Raw genomic sequence first — 23963 nt, 5'->3', positions numbered from 1 at the left:
GTACACTGCAGTATACACTGCCTCAACCAAAACTTCTTAGCAGCATTTTTGTTCTCTATCATACAATCGGCCATCTCCGTAATAGTACAATTTCTCTACTCAATAGCACCATTTTGCTGAGGGCTAGAGGGTGTGGTAAGCTAACACTTAACACCATGTTTAGCACTAAAGTTGGTGAATTCATTGAAACAAAATTCACCCCCATTATCTAACCTAAGAGTTATGATCTAACATCTTGAATCTTTTTCCACTAATGCTTTAAACTTTTGGAATTCTTTAAACATCTGATTTTGCCTTTAGGAAAAACACCCACATTTCCCTACCAAAATCATCAACAAACAAGAGAAAATAGCTAGCACTAGTAATTGATGCAATATTAATTGGTCCACAAACATCTGCATGAACTAGCTGCAAGACCTTGGATGCTCTCCAAGCTTGAACATCTGAGAATGAAGTTCAATGTTGCTTCCTTGCTTGGCAAGCTCCGCATACTCCGTGTGTCAGTTGTTGAATCTCAAGCCAGCCTTCTACCAAATTCTCTCAGGCCAATTAAGAGAGGTATGATAGGTTGAGATGCCCATACCATTGATGCCAAAGGGTACTAATGGAAGAACTATTCGCAGCCATTGCATGCTCATGAGACTCTCCACTATCAACCACCCTATACAATCAATGATCTTCAAGCCCGACTACAATTGTCTTCTTGGACTCCTTGTCAACAATGTGACACTTATGTGCACAGTGTCACATAATCTGTCTCACAAAGAGCAAATTGAGCTCCATCCCCAGAACATAGCATATATTCAAAAGTATGAGATTTCTTCCACCAGATGTAATTTGAACGTTGCCCTTGCTGACAACGGTATACTCTTCACTACCGCCAAAGATCGTTGAATCGAAGCAAGCCTTGTACTCAATGAACCAATATCTCATGTGTGTAAAATGTTGAGAAGCTTTAGAATCAATGTACCACATAGAAGATTTGACATGGTTTGCTAGTCTTTTGGCCGTAAATGCATAAAAGGCAGACTCCTTCTACTCAGTATGCTCTGCAACATGGGCCTTCTTTGCTAAGACCCTCCCAGGTTGGCTTTCTGATCAACCAACTACTTCCTGCAGTGTTTCTTCGTGTGACCAAGCCTGCCACAATAATGACATGTGATATTTTTCTTGGAACTCTCCTCAAATTTGCCTTGTTCCTTCTGTTGAGCGGACTTGCCTTTGCCTTTGTCTTTAGCTAGAAAAGCCGGTTCTACAGTGGTTGTCTTGCTGCTGCTACCAAATTGCTTCTTCCACCTATCCTGCTGCAAGAGATTCTTGCACAAATCATCAAACTTCAAGTCAACTTTGGTGGATGTAATGTTGAGAGTTTCACTGAAATGCTAATAGGATCATGGTAAGCTTTTCAAAATGATAACCAACATATCCTATTCTTCCATTTTGCCACCAATGGCCTCCAATTGATCGTGAATGTCTTTGGTCTTCATGAGATGATCCTACAAAGACATCTTGTCGTCCATCATGATCGCGAACAACATATTCTTAAGGAAAAATGCTCTACCATTGTCAAATGTCTCGTGTAGACCCTTTAGGTGTGTCCCAATCTTTGCAATAGTCTTGTCAAATGGCACTTCTGGAAGCATCTCATCAAAGACTAATAACTTGATGAGTATGATAACTTCTCGATTTCGCTCATCAAACTCGTCCTCGTCATACCCGCAATAGTTGGGCAAATGTATGCACCAAGGACAATCTAGTCAAGGCACCAATACTCAAAATTGGTGAGGATCCACTATTTCCAAGTGTTGTAGTGCTTGCCATTAAATCATTGATTCCCTTCCAACATGATGTTGGTTAAAGAGGTCATCCCTCCCGTTCTCCAATGACACGGAAAACGAGTTCAAAACTAGCTACAACAACAAACATTGATTTTTGAAAATATCTGATTTTTTTATGCTCAAAAGCTGTTAAAGATTCAAACCCGTCAATGAGTAACTGGCAGAAATCCCTGACGATCCACCCAAAAAATGAATACCCCTAATTTAAAAAAATCTGTCAAAAAATCAGAACCCACGATTTTTATTTTAAATTATCAAAAAATAGGTCATGGTTTCTTTAGAGTTGGAGGTATTGATGTTATAGCTAGGTTGGATCCCTTCTAGGGCCAACCTAGCCCATTTAGATGACTAATTGGCCCTTGGCCTTAGCCACGTCTTATATGCAATAATCATAATGTAACGTGTTGGGCGCCAAACACAAAGTATTTTATTGTAACTAAATTCCTCTCCTTGGAAGCCGACCTAGGTAATTTGGGAGGCTATGTCTCATATATATTCAAAGCATCATTCATGCTTAACATACAACATTCAGCGAATTACATTCTAAGGACAGCGAAGGTACTCTTAAGGACAGCGAAGCCATCCCTAAAGTCAGTGACTTCATCCTAGGGTCAGCGAACCCGAATCAAAGTGCAGCGAAGTTCTCTAAGACAGCGAATATACTTCTTGATCTGCAAATTGTGTTATTGATCAGCATTCATATTGCAGATAAGTTCTTATACTGCTGTTTTGTGTGCTTCAAGTGTTAAAGCACTGTTCTAAAGATACTTACTGATTATTGCATAATAAAGATCTGAGATTAGTTGTTGGGTTTTTCACCTCCAAGAGGGAGGTTTTCCCAGGGTATTTTGGTGTTCTTTGTGTGCATTGTTTTGATTTTCTATCATTGCTATCATCTGTCTGATCCTAATTTATCAGGATGATCCTAAAATTAACATTGAGGCAGCAACTTCATCAAGTCAAGATAGCAAAGGGAGAATCAGTCATCACCTACTTCATTCAGGTTTCAGAATTAAGAGATCAGCTCAGCGCCATTGGAGATGAAGTTGTGGACAAGGATCTTGTCATGCTTGCATTAAATGGTCTTCCTCGCTCTTCGGAGTGATTTATTCAAGGCATAAGTGGGAGATCCAAATTTCCCAAGTTTGACCACCTCCATGCTGATTACATTCAAGAGGAATCAAGACTGGCTGCAAGAGGAATTATCAAAAGCTCTCATGGTGAAGACAATCATGTTCTTGCTGCCAGTCCATCAAGAAGAAAGGAGGCTATTGGAAGAAGAACAATTTCAAGAGAAAGAGGCCAAAGGTCTGATCCAGCCCCTGATTCAAAGAAGAAGAAGAAGGATCTTTCACACATCAAGTGTTTCAGGTGTGACAAGTTCGGTCACTATGCTAGGGACTGCTTATCCCAGCCAAAGCAACAAGGAGCAAACATAAATGAAGTCTCAAATCAGAATGATGTTGAAGATTTCCTCTTCATCTCTGCCTTGTCAAGCAATGTTCCTTCAGACAGTAATCCATGGCTGATTGATAGTGGAGCATCTAGACACATCACCGGCTACCGGGAGCATCTTTCAGACTTGGTGGAGAAGGAGTCCAACCTACACGTGATCAGTGGAGATGATGCACGCTATTCTATAAGAGGTTTTGGTACTACTTCCCTTAACTTAGATTCTGGAATTTCTCTTCACCTCAGTGATATATAGAGCTGATCAAGAGGAACCTTATCTCCATATCAGCATTGGAAGATTAAAGTTATCAGATTGCATTTTCTGAGGGAAGAGTTCTTGCATGGCCTAAGAAGTCCAGCATCATATCAGCTCATGTCATTGGGAATCGGTATGAGAGCCTATATAAGCTTTCAGCTCATCCAGTTCAAGCTCTCATTCATGAAGCACCTGAGTCAAGCGAGCTATGGACATCTTCATTTTTGAGCCCTTCCTACACAAGAGAAGATGGTTAAAGGTATGCCTAAACTTAGTCATATTCATGATGATACATGTAAAGGTTGTGCTATGGGTAAAAACACTAAGAGTCCATTTCGTAAAAGTGAAAGTAGGTCTAAATAGAAATTAGCTCTTGTGCATTCTAATTTATGTGGACCTATGTCTCTTGCTTCTCCTGGTGGATTCTTGTATCATGTAATCTTCATAGATGACTACTCTAGGAAAACGTGGATTTACTTTCTAAAGTCAAAAGTATCTAATGAAGTCCTAGGTAGATTCAAAAAATTTAAGGCTTTAGCTGAAAATCTATCTGGGAAAATAATTAAAGTTTTAAGGTCTAACAATGGAGGTGAATACACCTCGGGTAGTTTTCATGATTTTCGTATTGAGGCAGGAATCAAGAGGGAGTTTTGTGTTCCCTACAACCCTCAACAAAATGAGGTTGCAGAAACAAAGAACAGATCTGTAGTTGAGGCTGCGAAAGCTATGATTCATGATCAGGACCTGCAGACTTATCTTTGGGCTGAAGCATCTAGAACAGCATTATACATTCAGAATAGATGCCCCTCACCGTGTATTGAAGGATATGACTCCAGAAGAAGTATTTTCAAGGATCAAACCTGACATCAGCCACTTGAGGATCTTTGGGAATCCAATATATACTCATGTACCTAGGTTCATCTCATTCTCCTTCAAACTTGATCAATTCAACTTCCTCCTATCGCAATCAAGACAATCCACCATCCAACTAGCTCCAGGCAAGGTCAAACTAGGTCTTTAAGGCCAAAAGAAGGCTAAATGGAGGATTTCGCTCAAGTCCAGAGCGAAATTCTCCTCCCAGGTGTATTTTCGCCATTTCAAAGTCTCAACCTCCTCTCTAAGGCAAACATGCATCAAAACCTTATCAACTATGCCTCCAAAGTCAACAATCTTGGTCATGTCCTTGAGCAAAGTGGAGGAAAAGTGGATTTCGCTCTGGACCCTTTGGAAGGGTTAGGAGCGAAATTCATGTCTTGGGTCATAATCTTCATCCTTTAATGCTTTCAAACACTTCACAGGCAAGAACATATCAAAACCTTCACCACATGTCTAAGGAACAAGACTTTTAGTGCAAACAAGGTGAAGAATAGGTGTCTTCTGGGAATTTCGCTCTGGACCCTTTGGAAGGGTCAAGAGTGAAAATCATCCTTGGGCTCAAATCCTGACTTCATTTTCACATTTCTTCACTCCAAATAAGTGTTTTGCCTTCACAAATGCCTGGGAATGAGCTAGTTCATGACTTTGGGCAATGTAGAATGTCTTATGGAGAATTTCGCGCTCGACCCTTTGGAAGGGTCAGGAGCGAAAATATGACATTTTGGTCTCTCCGTCAAGATTCATGTATGGAATATAACATTCAAGTATAAGAATTCTTATACTTTAAGTTATATTCCATATATACTGTCAGGATGTTTGAGAGTGGTTTCGGACCTTCAAGAGTTATAATGCAAAATCTAGTTTTTGGAGGATTCGTCAATTTTCCAGACTTAGTCAAATTTCATGATCAGGAAGACATCCCAGACTTAGCCAAATTTCAGGGCATTTGAAGATCAAGATGACATTCCAGACTTCATCACTCACCAACTTGACCTAGCTCAGACCTTCAAGGATGATACTCACTCACCAAGCAAGACACAATTAGCAACAAGAGCAAAACCAGGCCCTAAGGAAGACTTCTCAAAGAAACCCTAATTTTGGGGCCGCGTGGACTCACCCTAGCTCAAGCAGAGCCTGCCATCCTAGTGATCCCTCTGGCAACACTCAGCATGCAAAGGCTAACAAACAAACCATAAAAACCTAGAAAGAAAACCCCAGAAAGCAAAAAAAGTAGGGGTCCCCATCTGCAATGGGGTGATGTGTGAATACGTCACAACACCTCCCAACATCTGAATGGAAGTCTTATTTATAAAATAGCAGTTTCAAACCATATCATGAGTTGATAACCCTAGTCACAGTCTCTCCTCTAAAGAAAATTTGTCCCATATGTGAGGGACTTGATCGCCTGTGAGGTAATGTTAGTATTGATTGTTATTATGTTTGTAGGTGTATCTGTACTGTCACAATATGTCTATATGCCAGTCATACTAATCATTTTAGTTTTTGAACAGTCATGTCTGTCAAATTTTAATATTGCAAGCACAAATGATACATTGTAACATAATTGCCTTGTAGCTCTCTCAATGTGTATATTTCAATTCAATATTAATAAAATATAGAAAATTGGTCATTTTAAAGCTGTAACATACACAACACTTAATAAAATAATAAAACAGTTACTCTTACTTTTGAGCTGTTGTCCAGGTATAAGAAAGAAGTACTTAGACGAATTGAATACATAACTACTGAAAGCAGGGGTGCTTGATCAGTAAACAGCAGAATTATTGGGGTAAACTTCTAATGGCACACTACTGGAAATGCGAGAAACTTATAAAAACTCTTAGAAGTGGCAATGGAAGTCTGTGGAATGACATTTACAATTTTCAGACTTCTGGAGAGTTAAGTTCTAACTGTTAAAATTATCCATAAATTCTTGGAAAGGAATCATAAACTTCAGATAGGAACAAAATAGTTTCCAGAAAGTTTTACAGGATTTCGTCCATCCTCCAAGAGTTTCCAGAAGTTTTTTGGACATGTTGCAAAATATTAGAAATGAGTTTCCAGCTTAACAGACATGATTTACAGAACTCAGAATATTTTGGGCAAGCTTAAGTTGCAAAAGTCATAAGTTTCACAAACATCTTCAAGAAATAGGGAACACACTAACTAACTAGCACTAAACAAAGACTTGAAAGCTAGCATCAATAATCTTTCAAAACGTGATTTGAAAACAAGGAAACCGGTGCATGTTTCATACTGGGGCCAGAAATATTCAAGGAAGATTTCTAATCTTTTAGATATGGTGATTGAAACTCTGGCTAGCTCAGTATAGGGAATAATTTTGTATATAATATAACACACTTCTTTACATAAATGTTGTATCATAAGACAAATAAATGAACCAGATTGTAACCAAAGCACACCTAATTATTGGATGGGGATACCTGTGGTTTCTGTCAACTTTGCAAGAAATTGAAAAGTGAAAAGATAACAAACATTATGGTGCAGGCCATGGGCTTTCATTTTATTAGGGCCTTGAAGTACATGTGTTTCTTTTAAGACCATTACATTTTCCCAGAACATTATCTTCAATAAAGATTCAATGTTTCATCAAAGAAATATAAGAATATAATTTACATACAGCATGATATCTTGCCCGAAGCCCCACATTAGGACGAAAAGTAAAGACATCTACTTCTTCAATCACAACTGCCTGCAGAAACAGAAGAATATGATAAGCCAAGAAGATAAGAAAATGTATTGTCAACAATATGATGTTTCTTTTGCCTCTTTAGATTCAGACTACAAATATAATATTAGCATAATATTTGCCACATAAAGGTTAAATAAAATGATCATTTCATACAGCAAAGAAAAGATGAAAAAAGGGCTCCATTTATCTTTCCTTCCATCAAATTGGAATAGCAGTGTACCTTTACAACACTGTGTAATCTTGAACAAATAGGAAACTGTCACTAAGAGCTCTTAATAATTTTATCCAAGTGTAAAAAAATATTACAAGACCACGTAAAATGACTTGTATGACGAAGGAAGTTGCTAATGATTTAAGTAAATTCAATAATATAATGTAAAGTTGCTACGAATGGATGTGTTGGTTACTCTCAACTACCTAGGAAAAACTATATTTCCCTGTAAACCTGGATATTTGGCATACTGGAACCTCTTTGGATAACAAATCAAGGTAGATGGTGGACAATGGAGACATGTTAATGCAAATTGAACTTAATAAAGATATAGATGAATGTTAACTAAATCAAATTCTGTTTTGAATATGCAGGTAAGTGTACAGTAATGTCTGTTATGATGATTAATTCACTAAACGTGAATGCCCAACACTTATAATATGTATTCGATCTGCAGTATAAACTGCCTTGGATATTGTTATCAGTCTGTAATATCGAATGACTATTCAGGTCACTGGGATTATTTCTGCAGAAGAATGCAAGTCATTTATTGATTCCGATGATTGCATTCTTCCATCGAATGAGGATATATATGAAGCTTAGAACCGATTCATGATCGATTGTGTCCCTTCAATCATCAAACGGTGTGTCTTAATGGTTACTAACTAACCCGATTCATATGAATCCGTTTAGTTAGTAAGTACTAACTAACCATTAGTTTGTTTATCAATACAAACATGGATCGAATGGTAATTCAATCGCACCTCCAGCATTTGATATATAATTCATATATATCTCAAGTTTATCTTAGACAAAGATATTAATTCGTGTATTATTTCGGCGCTTCAGTTTAATCTGACTAAAGCTACAATATCTTCAACAAGACGGAGCATACAGTCAAAACCAAAGATACATGACCATAGTTCCAAGAGAAGAAAAGATCCAAATCTAGGAATTAAAAGATACGTACCAAATCTTTGGAACAGTTTTAAAAAATTTAAATGAATATTTTCAAATAATTCATTATTATTCAACAATTGTAACTTCTATTGATTCAATAATCTTTATAAATAATAATAATAAATTTAATAAATAATCTTAATAAATAATAATTATCTTTACAATGTGTGTGTGTCTATATATATATATATAACCTTTATAAACTTTGAAATTTAATTTATAAGGTATATTTTATTTATCCTATAACAATAAAATATTATAAGGACTCTGAAATTGTAATCATGTTACAGTTCAAAACTGGAAAACCCTGTCGTGTGAAAAAAAACGCATGCCCTTCTCCGTTGTCAACAAAGAAAATGGCCCAAGATTGAAACAAAGCCATTGAAAACAATACGCTTTTTTGAATTTAACAATCTTCTCTGTTGCATGCCCTTCTCTGTCAAAAAAAATGTGTTTGTAGGGTTACTGGTGACGAGTAGAAATCAATTAACTCATGCATTTTTGTGACTTTTTGGTCCAAAAACCACCGCACTTTTCCCTGAAACTCATCGGTGAGTTTCCTGATGAGTGACTCGTGTAGAGCTTTCTGTTTAGAGTACTATGGTCTGCATATCTAGAAGTGCTGAAATCCCTAAATTTTAATAAATAACAAGACCCATGATTATTACCCATTAAAGGTGTTGAAGTTTATATAGTAGCAAGGGCACAAACCCATTGGATTAAACCACCCAGCTGTCTCCTGAAATTAACCTTTGATGTTGCTTTTAAGGGGGATCCTAGTTCAAAGGTCACAAAACTTATTTTGAGAAATGACCAAAGAGTGTTTTGTTAAAGGTCTCTCAATTTTTTCTTGGTGTCCATTCTATAATAACATTTAATGGTTTACTATTGTCAATTATCTCTACCAAGCAAGAGAATCGAGTTGCAAAAGGTTGCTAGTCGAAGGGGATTCTTCAATTGCCTTTTAAGGTTTCAGAAAAAGATTTTTCTCGAGGTTGTGGGTTTTCAATGGAGCCCTTTCCTTTTTCAAACTTAATACCATAAGCATATTAATTACATAAGATGAAACAATTACGCAACACAAGTTGAACACACGATTTACGAGGAAACCCTTACGAAGAAAAACCAAGGCACAATAATGCTTTTATATAAATTATTCTTACAACTTTGTAGGCACCAAACCACTAGGGGCACCAACCCCTCATTCAATTTGTGAGCACCAACCCACTAAAGGCACCAACCCCTCATTCAATTTGTCCTTGAAATTCTGCTATATTTCTTTTCTCCAATCTGCTATAATAGTGATCATAAATCTGCCACAAAACTGATCACAATCTCCTCATAAAACTTTCTCCAATATGCTTCATAATTCTGCTCCAAAATCTTCTTAATCTTTGCATGAAACCCTGCATAAATACTTCTTCATAAACCTGCCATAAATACTTCATAAATCTGATTGCAAATCTCCCATAAGATTTCTTACAATCTCTTCATCCAATCTGCAAATTAACTCTTTATAATTTTCTCTTCACTTGCTGGTATTTTTGATATATTGTTTGTTCTTAACACACAACTTCTCCATTTGAATGATCTGCCCTAATATCTTTAATGATTCTATGAATGGATGCAACTCTTTGAAATTAATACAACCATTTGAATAGTCATATCTTTCACTAATAAATCTGCCTTAACTCCTCGTTAATTTCCTTGTGCTTGAATAATGGACTTTAATAAATTTATTCACAATTTCCTCACAAATTTGCTTGTGAAATCTTCATTAATCTGCTTCAAAACTGCTGTAGAAACTCCTTATTAAATGTGCTCCAAGTTTGCTATTATTCTTCTCTTGAATCTGCAATATTTTCTTCTTCTTTTATTTCTCTTCTCCCCACACAAATGGCTGGTGAATGTATGATAGACTATTAGAGTATTTAATTACTATTTATTATTTAATGGTCATTTAGTGTATTTTAGTTACTTAGATAGTTTCTATTTCTGTCTCTGTTTATGATTGTTTCGTTTAGAAACATCAACTTGTACAACTAAACCTTAAGCAGCGGGAAAAGATCAAAACAAATATGATGAGTGCAATCGGGAAGCAGTCATGCTCCTCAAATTATCCGTCATGAATGATCAGCTTCCTCAAGTCCTGTCTAGTAAGACCACTCCAGAAATCTTGCAACATATATTCAAAAAGATACAAAAGTTTACATACATATCTTCAAAATGACACAAGCTAAATCATAGATAAAGACACAAAGATTTAGATATATCCAGAATAGATACAAAAGTTTAGATACATATCTTCAAAAAGACACAAGCTAAATCATAGATAAAGGTTTTATCTCAGATAGCAGGATGACAGAAAAAAAAGTACATCAAACCAACCGCAGAACAAGGTACATTTATCATCCTTTTTCACTGATTTCTGATCCAAACGCTCAACAAAGTTTTCAACCTTGCTTAAATGACTGAACTCTGAAATCAATGCACTTCTGAACTCAAGATTCAGGGTGAAACCTAACGGGAGGAACAGGGTAGGGAATAGAAATACTATTGCTGTCAGAATCAGAAAGGGAACTACTATTGGCTGGATCAGTAACAGACAAATCAACATCTTTACCGTTAATATATTTTATGGTTTTAAAAATGTTGTTCATAAAACCATGGGTTTATTCACTTCTGAAGAAAATTGACATTGAGATTTCATTAGAAAATCCAAATTATTTAAAATCTAAAACTATTGTATCCTGTGTTATAAATGTGGTGAGAGTCTCAATTTGCCTGCTGCTAATTTTATGAGATGGTAGATAAGTCTCAATGATACCTTTTTGCATGTGGAACACACCAATACCCATCATTTTGAAATGCTCTTTTTTATATAAAAATATTTTTCCTAAGACATGGGTAACAATGGTTGCAAATATGTGTATTTATGATTTTTACATGCTTTTTGTTCAGATAAGCCCAACTCCCAAAAAAGTTGTCTTACCGGCATATGTGAACCTAACCGAAAGCCAAGCCAGCAACTTAGTAACGAATAGAATTTGCTATTCACTTGCCTAGTTGTGACTCTTACGCTTTAAGCAACCAAGTCTACAAAAAAGTAAGCATATCCACTATCAGCCCCATTCCAAAAAATCAAATGGTAAGGTAGTACCTTCATATTAGGGTGAACAGATAATAGACACGATAAATGATATCCAGCATTTGAGGCCACTTTCCTTTCTGGATCTCCAAGCTGCATTTATTTCCAGCATTCAAGATAAGTAAACATCTACAATTTGTAGCATTCAAGATAAGTAAACATCTACAATTTATAGCATCCAATTGCTCCAGTTCTAAGCATGGATAGCAAATCCAACTGTATCTATGTTAAATAAATCCTAAAAACAATCAACAAAATCATAGCAAAAAGAAACATTATTAGACCCACCATGTTCCATCCAACTCAAAGTCATCAATTTCAAGAATATCACGTGTTAATTACAAAATATTTTGAGAGAAATTAACATGATTTTACAATAAGAGCTTGAATATGCATACAAGAAAAGGTATTTGTCAATCGTATTACCTTGTTAACAAGAGATGAAAGTAGCTTGCGCTCTTGTTCAGGTTTAGTCTTCAGAAGATCAAACATACTCTGAAAACAAGTTTACATTTGCATCCAAATTTTAGAAATGTCTAGAATGGAAAGATAAAATAAAAAGAGACGATTATTATTATATGAATCCATGGTCTATTCCAATCTTCAATTTCCAAAGCCTAGCTTTCCTTTCTATATTTCTGGTTAATACAGAGTCCCTCTCATGAGTCTATAAACTATAAAAGAAAATTATATGTTGAAGACAACTAATAGCAATCAGAGATACTCAAAAACAAAAGCATGTTATGAGGAACAATAATACACTGCACAAATACTTCAGTGCAAAAATTATTCTGATCGACATTCTAAAAGACTATCAGGCATGACCAGAAGATTGAAGCTGTAAACAGTAAAATAATATGATTACTCATGCACCTAAATGAACTCATGGAGGAAAAATAAAATACAAACATTTCATAAATGAATCGACTATACTATTAAAAATAAGTTCTGATTAAAACGAGATCAGATCCCAGATGTGGTGCATGGAAGTCCAAATAAATTTTAAAAAAACCTATTGATAAGCATATAAGCCCTCAAAGCACACAGAATTCATACACAGATTTTCAAGATAAAAATACAATTTGGAACACAAAACAAAAAGACTATGCAAGACTCCAAACCAAGTAAACTTTGTATATGATTGATCATTAATGCATTACACAGAGACACTGTTATATTGGCGTTCTCCTCTGTAAGTCACATGGCACCATAGTTTGAGCACTGAGAGTACTCTCCAGAACTCTCCAAACTCCTGAGTCCTATCTCTGGCCAAGTCCTATAATGTCCCCTTTTGGGATATACCTAATTTGGCTCAAAAAGTAACAAATCCAACAATACAATTTATTTACAATAGTATTCGTTCACTAGATTACACAATAGTAATTTATTTGCAAGAATATTCTTTCACTATAGCTTCAACCATATTAGAAACTTGAGGGGAAAGCACCATAGGATGCTGAGAGACTATCATCCACGATTAAGCCCAAGAGTGTTGAACAACCAAGCAAGTCAATCCGACCCCTTGGCCCACAAGCAACCAACTCAATGGGTGTCTACTCAATTGAGGGGACCCGTACTCCTGCATCTTCCTATTATGTTTCCTTGCCAGTTTCCAATACTTTAATAAATAAATTAAAGACTTCATAGGAGATTCCATAATTTAACAATAGACTTATCCCTATTGCATACCAATTACTTGTAAGATGTAAATTGCTGCTTTTTCTGGATTCAATTCAGATTTCAGAATCACTTATCTGACCGATGCCTTTTCCCAAATGAAGATTGGCCTTATACAGCCTTAAGAGAAGTGAATAGCCACATCTCATTCCAATGGTAATGTCTCCTTTCCAAAAGAGGCGTCTCCTCTAAACTACCCACTGATCCTTCATTAAATTGTGGCTTTTTGAAGCGCTACAGTTAGGATTTGTTAAGGATAACTGCCACTGAGAATTAACTTTACGCACTTATATTTGGGATCGCCGACCAGGATGTTGTGTGTGTGTGTGTGTATCTGTATATACATACGTATTCACATGTGTGTGTATGTGTGTGTACATACATACATACATACACATATATGTGTTGATTTTAACACTTTCAGATTGATATAAACTTAGAATTTAGATTTCGTTTCTAATTAGTTTGATTAACTGAAAGAAATTGGAATTAATGACAACATAGAAATGAACAAATTGAGAGCAAGACACAGTTACCCTGGGAAAACCTCCTAGGAGGAAAAACCCAACGAGAAAAGATCCTCAGATCTGATTATGGATTATAGTTATGTAATCATTACAACACTTATCTCATGTATTTGCAGGTTCAGATGTTGCTATCACAAGAGGTATGACAGATTGAGGTGACTGCCTTCAACAATCGCTTGCTGCTCCCTTACCCTAGATTGTAGGCCTTCAAGGAATTCGCTATGTATAACCTAGATGGCAGACCTTCAAGCAATTCGCTGTGCATACATAAATGGCAGTCCTTCAAGTAATTTGTTGTGCATAACATAAATGGCAGACCTCCAAGCAATTCGCTGTGCATTCACTGATTTTGCTAACACCTCAAGATGGATTTCGCACCTCCTAATGGTAGATGAAGGTTGTTGTAATTGCAGATGACTGAAGTTCGCATTTAGGCAAGCAAGAAGATTTTCGCATGAGATGAAGGAGCAGATTGACTTGAATGATTAACAATGAATTCTTACCTTTACTTATATGAGGAACGAAACCCCTTAGCTAGGTCATCTTTAATTTTAATTAACTTTAATTATTCTCCTTAAGTGCCTTATGAATAGGGTCGGCCCTATTTGACAACACGTTGAGTGTTAAGTTGTGAGGTGAGGGTTTAATGTAGCGTGAGGGATAGGGCTTTGCCCTACACGTTTTGAGGGAAAAGGGGCCAGCCCCTTTTGGGCGGATTCCAATGTTGCCCAAGGCAATTGGAATCCGCCATTCTCTAATTAATATCAACACTCCCTCTTAACTAGGGAGGAGAAACATAACTATAATCTTCCATCTTGCACACAAGCAAAGAATGGAATTACATAATATAATCTTCAAGCTTTCACACAAGCATAGACTGGATCCACCTTACATTGCCCGCAAAGGGTGGAGAGGATCTTTTCTACCATCTTACATTGCCCGCAGAGGATGGTCAACAATTACACTTCTCCTTGAGAAGATTACAATACCATCTTACATTGCCCGCAGAGGATGGTTAATAATTACACTTCTCCTTGAGGAGATTACAATACCATCTTACATTGCCTACAGAGGATGGTTAATAATTACACTTCTCCCTGAGAAGATTACAATACCACCATACATTGCCTGCAGAGGGTGGTTAAATACAACACAATGTATTACTGAGATTGAGACTCCCTCTCAATTAGGGTTTCATTTTCTACCACACCGAGTCTGTCCCTGAAGTACACAAACTTCACTTTGGACAGAGGCTTGGTAAGGATATCTGCAACTTGTTCATCAGTGCTGACATACTTCAGTTGAAGAGCGCCTCTTTGCATCATATCTCGAATGAAGTGATAATGAGTTTCCACATGTTTTGACCTGTCATGAAACACTAGATTGATAGACATTTTGATGCAGCTTTGATTATTACAATGAATAACTGTGGGATCCCAAGGCTGACCGAACAGCCCAGCAAGAAGCTTACGAAGCCACAATGCTTCTCTAGAAGCTACACTTGCTGCAATATACTCAGCCTCAGCAGTACTCAATGCCACTGAGGATTGTTTTCTGCAAGCCCAAGAGATCACTGCAGATCCCAAGCTGAAACAAATACCGGAGGTGCTTTTCCTGTCTTTAATGCTTCCAGCCCATCTGCATCTGAATAACCTTCTAAAGTTATTGAAGTGTTAAGTGGATACTTCAGCCCAAAACCAACTGTGCCTCGCAAATATCTTAGGATGTGCTTGGCTGGAACAAGATGAACATGTTTAGGCATGCTCATAAACTGGCTGAGAGCATTCACAGCAAAACATATGTCTGGTCTAGTGTTAACTAGATACATCAGTGATCCAATCAACTGTCGGTACTCTGATGGATCTGCAAAACCAGAGTTAGCTACAGAAAACACTTAACTTCTTTAAGTTAGATTCCATAGGAGTAGACATAGATTTACAATCCATCATTCTAAATCTTTTCAAAATGTCAATAGTATACTTTCCTTGACTTAGAAAAATTTCGTTAGATCTTTGCCATACTTCTAGACCTAGAAAATAATGCATTACACCTAAGTCTTTCATTTCAAATTCTGAAGCTAGTTCTTTCTTGCATCTAATGATAAGTTCATCTTTACTAGTAAGAAATAAATCATCCACATACAGAACTAGAATTAGCATTTCATGTTAGAGTCAGCATCATTCTTACAAAAACCTATACATAACAAGTATTTATCAATTCTTTCATACCAAGCACGAGGAGCCTGTTTAAGGCCATACAGAGCTCTCTTCAACCTGCATACATGAGTTAATCTATCTTGAATCTCATAACCCTCAGGTTGTTCAATATAGACCTCTTCCTCAATGACACCATTAAGGAAGGCAGTCTTAATGTCCATCTGATGTAGCTTCCAACCTCTAGCAGCTGCAATAGCTATTATTGTTCTAATAGAAGTATATCTAGCAACAGGAGCAAATGTTTTTTCATAGTCTATGCCTTCTTTTTGAAAAAAACCACGAGCTACAAATTTAGCCTTATATTTTTCAATACTACCATCAGCATTATGTTTAATTTTAAATAACCATTTAGAGGAAACAACAGATTTACCTTTGGGTATGGGCACAATATCCCAAACATCATTCTTGATGATTGACTGGTACTCTTCATCCATGGCAAGCTTCCAGGCATGATGATTCAAGGCTTCTCCAACATTGCAAGGTTCAGTTTCAATGAGATTGCACATTAATGCAACGTAGTTGGAGAATACTTGAGGTCTCTTAGTTTCACGGAAGGTACCACTGGGAGCTGCAAATCTTTTGGCTTCTTGAATGGTGGTTCTTACCCAAAGAGGCCTCTTTTTGGTAACGACAATGTCACTAGGAATATCGATGGGATTCATGGGCTCTGGTGGATCATGATGATCATCTTGAGGAGGAGGATCAACAAGCTCCCTCTGAATCTCAGGGTTAGTATCAACATTCATATCTTGATTGTCATTAGCTTCATTGATAACACAAGAACCTTTTGATTTCTTAAAAGTAATATCTTCTTCAAATGTAACATCCCTACTTACCTCAACATACCTTTGACCTGGGATGTATATCCTGAATGCCTTGGAGGATTCACTGTAACCGACTGGCATGCCTTTCTTTCCGGAGGGTTCCAACTTGGTTCACTTTTCTTTGGGCACATGAACATAAACAGGACTTCCAAACATTCTGAGGTGATTGATGTCTGGTTTGGATCCTGTGAAGGCTTCTTCAGGGGTCATGTTCTTTAGAACACGGTGAGGGCATCTATTCTGGATATATACTATGTTCTGGAAGCCTCGGCCCATAGAAAGGTCTGTAAGTCTTGATCGTGAATCATAGCCTTTGCAGCCTCAATAATAGTCCTATTCTTTCTTTCAGCAACTCCATTTTGTTTAGGGTTGTATGGAACACAAAACTCCCTCTTAATTCCTAACTCAACACAAAAATCATAAAAACTACTGGAGGTGTACTCACCTCCATTGTCGGGTCTTAAACATTTAATTCTTTTACCTGAGGAGTTTTTAGTTAATGCCTTAAACTCCTTAAATTTACTTAAGACTTCATCAGATTCTTTAGATTTCAAGAAGTAGATCCAAGTTTTCCTAGAGAAATCATCTATGAAGATTACGTAATAAAGAAATCCACTAGGAGATGCTATAGACATAGGACCGCATAAATCAGAGTGAACAAGATCTAGTTTGTCTTTAGCTCTATTTTCACTTTTATGAAAAGGACTTTTAACATTTTTACCTATAGCACAACCTTTGCAAGTGTTATCATGAATTTGATTGAGTTTAGGCATACCTTTGACTAATTTTTCAAGAGAGGGAAGAGCTTGATAGTGCAAGTGTCCAAGTCTTCTATGCCATAGCTCACAGGATTCAGGAGCCTCATTAATGAGGGCTTGAATAGGGTTAGTAGAGAGCTTATAAAGACTATCATATCTATTACCGATTACACGAGCAGATTTAAAACTAGATTTCTTAGGCCAAGCAAGAACTTTTCCCTCAGAAAATGCAATTTGATAACCTTTATCTTCTAGAGTAGAAATGGAAATTAAGTTTCTTTTAATTCCAAGAACAAACAAGATGTCACTAAGGTGCAGAGAGATGTCAGAGTCTAAATTTAAAGAAGTAGAGCTAGAACCTCTTACCGAATAACGAGCGTTATCACCAATTACCACCTGAAGGCTAGTATCCTTTTCTACTAAGTCTGAAAGATGATCACAGTAACCTGTGATGTGTCTGGAAGCACCACTATCAATTAGCCATGTATTACTATCTGTAGGAATACTACTAGACAGAGCAGAGATGAATAAGAAGTAATCATTTTGTTTTGAGACTTCATTTAGGTTGGCTTCTCTTTGGTTAGGGTTATTCTGACATTCTTTAGCATGGTGACCAAACTTGTCACATCTAAAACATCGAACACGTGAGGTATCTCTTGGTTTCTTCCAAGAGTGCTGGGAGCTAGAAAGTCTAAATTCCCTATTTCTTTTTGGAGCTAGATATACTTCTATTAGAACCATAAAGAACAGTAATGACCAAATGGATATGTTGGATATGCATCAAATACCATGCCCTTAGTTTTGCTCAGTTTAAAAACAAGATTGTAACCCTCAAAAAATTGAGCATTTTTGGGAGAGCGAGCAAGGAGGACATCATCAGCAAAAAGAAATATAGGAATCAGAAAATGACAAAATATACAACCAAATCAAGGAATGTTGTCAGAGAATGTCCACAAGGTCATCCATGTAAATAACAAAACGAAGCAGGAAGGGGGTCGTGGGCAGCCTACTTGACTTCAATGGTATTGTTAGAAAAGCCATAGAAAGTTGACACCATGGCTTGCCCAGAATCAACCAAAAGCCATCTCATAGACCATCATCATCGCAATAATGAAAGAATTAGAGATGCCAATATCATGTAACTTCTTGCAAGCAAACAATCATTGGTGGAGGCAAATGCCTTTTATCCTCACTAAACTTGAAATTATAGAGTGTGGTCAATGTTCTAAAATCCTTTCCTCTTGATCCGACTCCTAATAGGAAATTTGAAGAAAAAGCAATGGACTGATGCATCCAGAATCAGAAAATGAATGGGGCAAATTTCATGCAACAGGGAAAAGCTAGATTGGAGAATCTCTTCCAGTCAGCTGACCTTAAGCATAAGAGCCATACTTAATAAGGACTATGGATTTTTGGAACCTTGAAAGGAACTACGCACCCTCACAAAGAAATGAAAACCATTTCAACAAAACAGCCGATGGTACTGATCAGCATCTAAAGTGGTTGGCCCCTACCCATCAACCAACCTGGCATTCCCAACCTCCATTTGTTTTCTTGACTCAGGATGAACATCATATATTGATGTCATGAATTAACATCCCATTGTTCAACTAATGGAAACATAAGCTTCGATGTTAAAATTTATGTGAGCCACAACTTAACTCATTTGTGTGACATGAATATGTTTAGATTCATAATACATTTCTCCTATTTTCAAAAATGATTGTAATCAGATTGGAAGAGTTAAAAGTAGAGCAGTTCACCAATGCCAAGTTCACATGTCATGTTGATGACATCATTCACACCAACGCTACAAAAATGCTATTGTAGTTGAAATCCATATTTGAGATAAAACCTAAACAATGTGCCTTCGACAACAAGCTAAATCGCCACCATAAAGTTCTAACATTCAAGATCAAGCAAAAGCTGCTACTAATAGACATAAAATGAAACATAATAAATTTACAAAAATCAAAGGCAAAACATAGAGAAAATAACAAATACAGCATTTTTAGCCAAGACCAAAAACAGAATAGGACTTCTTGGTAATGTAAGCAGATACTAGAAACAAAACTGGTTAGAAATTACGTTTCACGGATATCATTGAGCACATAGTTTATAGAAATAGGATATAAATATGCCAGTCAACACTTACAAATTAATTATAATGTCAACAAAAGAAAAATATGGTCTCCCCTCATTACCTTCAATGCTTTGTCCTTCAAAAATGATAGTGAATCTTTGGAAGCCTCTTCCAGAGCAATCACAAAGCGCTCAAACCTGCAGCGGTTAGACAAATTATTCTATAGACATGTTCTACAAAATCATGCAATATCCAACTGCACATATGGTATCTAAATGAACTGTAGCTCTTAAAATATGCATATAGAGACCTTGCAATATCCATGCAATATCCAACTGCACATATGGTATCTAAATGAACTGTAGCTCTTAAAATATGCATATAGAGAGACCTTGCACACAGCAGATGATAGTCAAGTATCTTTTGGTTTAACTTTTTCAACAGTAGTATGGAATACACAATAATGATTTCTATCATCTAAAGAGAAAAATATATGCCAATGAGGTTAAATAACACAAATATTTTGTCCACAACAAAATTAAAAAATATATAGTTGTGCAATTCATGCTTATAAAAGAAAAACATTAATCGTTTAGAAGCTGAGGAATCCACAATGCATGAGACAAATAAGCATCATAAAGAACAAACATATAAATTTGACTTTCTAGATACCTCTGTTTTAGGCAGTCCTCCCAGTACCAAAAGAGCAGAAGTGAATTTCCATCTCTTGACTCCACAAGAGCATGAAGTGGATGCTGCCCCAAATATTTCAGTTTTCTATCTGGTAGCAAACTGGCCCAAATAAGAGAATGATCAGTAAGATGATATTTTGAATCTGTGTTTAATTGATCTATATTTTACTAAAAACAGGTGAGACAGATAATGTCAAGACATCAATAGAAAAAAACTCTATCCCAATTTAATTCATGATCTTCTCTATAGCATCAAATGACAAAATTCAAGGACAGAGCCATATATATACATCATAGAAAATTTATAGATGTGACATAATTTTAAATTCCAAAGTGAATTCATATTTGCATCTTTCTATGAAACATCTAAAGAGTACACATTAATTCAACACAAATATTCTGATATTTTATAAGTTGTCATTGATTTCCTTACTTTACCGGAAATACCTTTAGTATAGACAAATGCAAAATCTCTCTAATAAGTTCATATCACTACTCCATACAACTCATATCATGCTACCAACTTCCAGCACATCACTTTTTCTTCTCATTGACCTGCTATAGAGAGAATGCCCTAGAGATCCTCACAAATGTTAATGTGTTATTAATTGTTACTCTTTAGCATTTAATTAATTGTTCAACCTGTAATTTCAAATTGTAATAAAAAAAAATGAGTTTGATTTATCTTTATTCCAAGTTTGAGTGTACATTTAATTTGAAAAAGCTTCTACTTTTACAGCATGATTTTCAGCTTTCTTGGTTTTATCTTAAACTTAGGGTTATCTACTTCTATTTTGCGAGATAGATATTTTATGGAAATTACTTAGTACAAATTTGTACCAATTAATTGTCTCATGGGTGAGCTAACTTAAAAGCTTTTGGCTTTGAATCCTGTGTGCATCCACCATGTGTTTGAAAGGGATTTAAAGTGTATAAAGGCATCTGTGACATGAATAACTAGATAAAAGTGTATATCATGGACAAATTTTGCCCAGACCATGGGATCCTGAACCATCAAAAAAGCAGTTGTAGCCTCCAATTTCCCTCAAATCATCCAAGTGAAGCTCAAGATACAACAAAAAGAATTTGCCAGTTTAGCCTCCTGCTCATAAAGCCTGTATTTTTTCTGTTTTTTATCAAAAAAAACCTCTTGATTGTACATTCTAAATTTCTACTGAAGGGGTTTCTCAATGAAACAATCAAAATCTGCACAGGTGAACTAAAAGAAAATGACATTGGTATGTACTATTTTTTAGATTTCTGGAAAACTTGTAACAGCTGAAGTATAAAAGAGGGGATCAAAAAAGGCCTATACCAACAAACACCATTTTGAGTCTACCCGTCAACTTTGCAATGCATCTGAGTTTTAGGTGCTTTTCCTGAGAATGTTTAGACAAATTATGCCTAATTTTTTGAGTGCCAGCAGTTTCAAACAAACACTCAAGAAGAATTTTACTTGGGCAATTCCTGACCCCCAACCATAATCATGTTGAACACACATTGGTTTTTGAAAAAAAAAATAGGGCTTCAAGAATTGCAAGAAAACCACTGTTAGAAAACAAAAAAAGAAGCTACTTTTGACTTGTGGTATCCATTGTGCAGTCATTGCCAGAGCTTTAAAAAGGTTCTCATCCATCAACCAAATGAACTTTAAAAAAGTTCTCATCCATCAACAAAAAAAGTTATCATCCATCAACTAAATGAACTTTAGGTTTAAAGGGCTTTACTGTAACACCACAGATTTTTGTTGGTGATTTTACCCATTTGTCATATTCTTTCAACTTGCTGAGCTGTAAGGGTTATGACACATATTTGAAAATGGTGTTAAGATTTGTTTTACCTCTTATGGATTTTTCCATCTGTTGGTAGCACAAAGCCAACTATGAAGAATAGAACAAGATAAACCTACCACAAGTAAAATATGGCAAACTCAGCCAGCTAATAACACCTCCAAAAGGCATATCAAGCACAAGAGACGCACTTCTTTGTATAGATGTACCTAGATATAAGTAGAAATAAGAAAAAGAAGAAGAGTATAACATAGAAAAAGACATAAAAGGTAAGATATCAAATACAGAGAAGAGAATATATATTAGTAAATAAAATAAGGAATAGAAGAATGATTGATTTAAAGTGAAGATTGTATCTGAGACATATATGTACAGAATACAAGACTGTTGCATGCCACATAATGATAATTTTAATGTGTTATGACTTATGGTGTGTATATCAATATGTGAATATATTCAAATTTGTATGTTCTATTCTGCCACAACCTTCCATAATCTACCACAAAAGCCTTGAACTTTCTCTTATCACTCATACTAGGATAAAAATACAATTCTCAAAAAACTTAGGCTTAATTCTCAATCTGCTGCCCATTCTTCCCGACAATATCTATGGAGCACTATTTTCAAAGTCTGTTCCTCACTTGAAGCATTTCTATATTCTCAGCAATTTTGTCATAATCCCATTAACCTCAGCCACTTTCTCATGTAGTTAACTCCTTTTTTTAAAGAGGAGTGTCAAAATGTGGCACATGTTTGGGGATTGTGTTTTTTGCAAAATGTTGTGCACATGTCATGGTGAATTTACTCCTAGAAAGATATATTGGTGGTTTAAAGCCAATTACTTCCCTCATATGTCACTGAACACTTCGGTTAAAGCTCTTTTTAAACAGACCAATCCATTTCTTGGTCAACCTTGTTATGCCTCTACTAAAACATAGAATGGGCTGAAAACATATCAAAGATTGTTGTTTCTGATGATTGATATTGATGAATATTATGAAAGGATATTGTAACCTATATTTTGGGCATGCTACACTTGTTGATTTTATGGCAGTGCTCGTTAACCACAGGCAAACATCAGATCTGTTGCCTTCCCAACCATAGACGATAAGCTCTTATCATCACCCCCGAGCACACTACATGATCTTCAGGTTATTGAATTCATTGCTATTGATGCAATCATGACCTTGCATATATATGAGTCAATACCTCCTGATAGATCTCAAGTCGGCCATATACTTTTGGCACCAAGGATAGGGTCAAATCTATATATTACAAGTTACATATGAGACTCCCTTAGTTGCAAGTTACATTTAACTTAATCACAAGTTACACACAAGTAGTTCGCCCAAATAGGGCCTGCCCCAAATTAGACTCATACAACTGAGATATCCAAATGCCAAGGTCTACAAGCCACTTGGCATTTTGTGCACTAGGTCAGCCCTAGAAGGGATCCGACATAACTACACAAAAACACTCCTTCTTAGCTAGGGAGGATTCCTTCTGAATAACCAAGTCACATAGTGACTACCACCATGGCTACTCCCATGAATAATACGTTCACCATAGCTACTCCCAGAGGGTGAACAAGCACATCATGGAATTTCTTCCATGATACCCACCATACCTACTTGCAGAGGGTGGGCTCACCATGCCTACTCGCAGAGGGTGGAAAGAGGGCTTTCACCTCAACCTTCTCCCAAAGATGGGTGCATTACCACCATGCCTACTTGCAGAGGGTGGGAATGAGGGCTCTAACCTCAGACTTCTCCTAGAGAAGAATGCATCTCCACCATGCCTACTCACAGAGGGTGGATCCACCATACCTACTCGCAGAGGGTGGAACAAGGGCTTTCGCCTTAAACTTCTCTCGCAGAGAAGAATGCATTAACAAGGGATTGCACCTCGAACTTCTCCCTCACAGATAAGAACTCATTAACAA

The 23963-nt window shown here is 36.4% G+C and overlaps 1 protein-coding gene across 2 annotated transcripts in view; it reads right to left on the bottom strand.

Annotated features, from left to right (window-relative positions):
- The window catches only part of LOC131056095 (protein SLOW WALKER 2), a 136544-nt gene that overhangs the window by 97393 nt on the left and 15188 nt on the right, over nt 1-23963 (bottom strand). For both annotated transcript variants that reach the window (XM_057990434.2, XM_057990435.2), the window contains exons 3-7: nt 20212-20331; nt 19661-19736; nt 11881-11949; nt 11467-11547; nt 7064-7135 (exon numbers count right to left, since the gene is read on the bottom strand). In XM_057990434.2, coding sequence (XP_057846417.2) covers nt 7064-7135; nt 11467-11547; nt 11881-11949; nt 19661-19736; nt 20212-20331 — 418 coding nt within the window. The remainder of the gene's footprint in view (nt 1-7063; nt 7136-11466; nt 11548-11880; nt 11950-19660; nt 19737-20211; nt 20332-23963) is intronic.

This window comes from Cryptomeria japonica, chromosome 2 (assembly GCF_030272615.1).
Source record: "Cryptomeria japonica chromosome 2, Sugi_1.0, whole genome shotgun sequence".
NCBI classification, from domain to species: domain Eukaryota; kingdom Viridiplantae; phylum Streptophyta; class Pinopsida; order Cupressales; family Cupressaceae; genus Cryptomeria; species Cryptomeria japonica.
The sequence above is the reverse complement of the archived record's forward strand: the minus strand, read 5'-3'. Positions and strand labels throughout refer to the sequence as shown.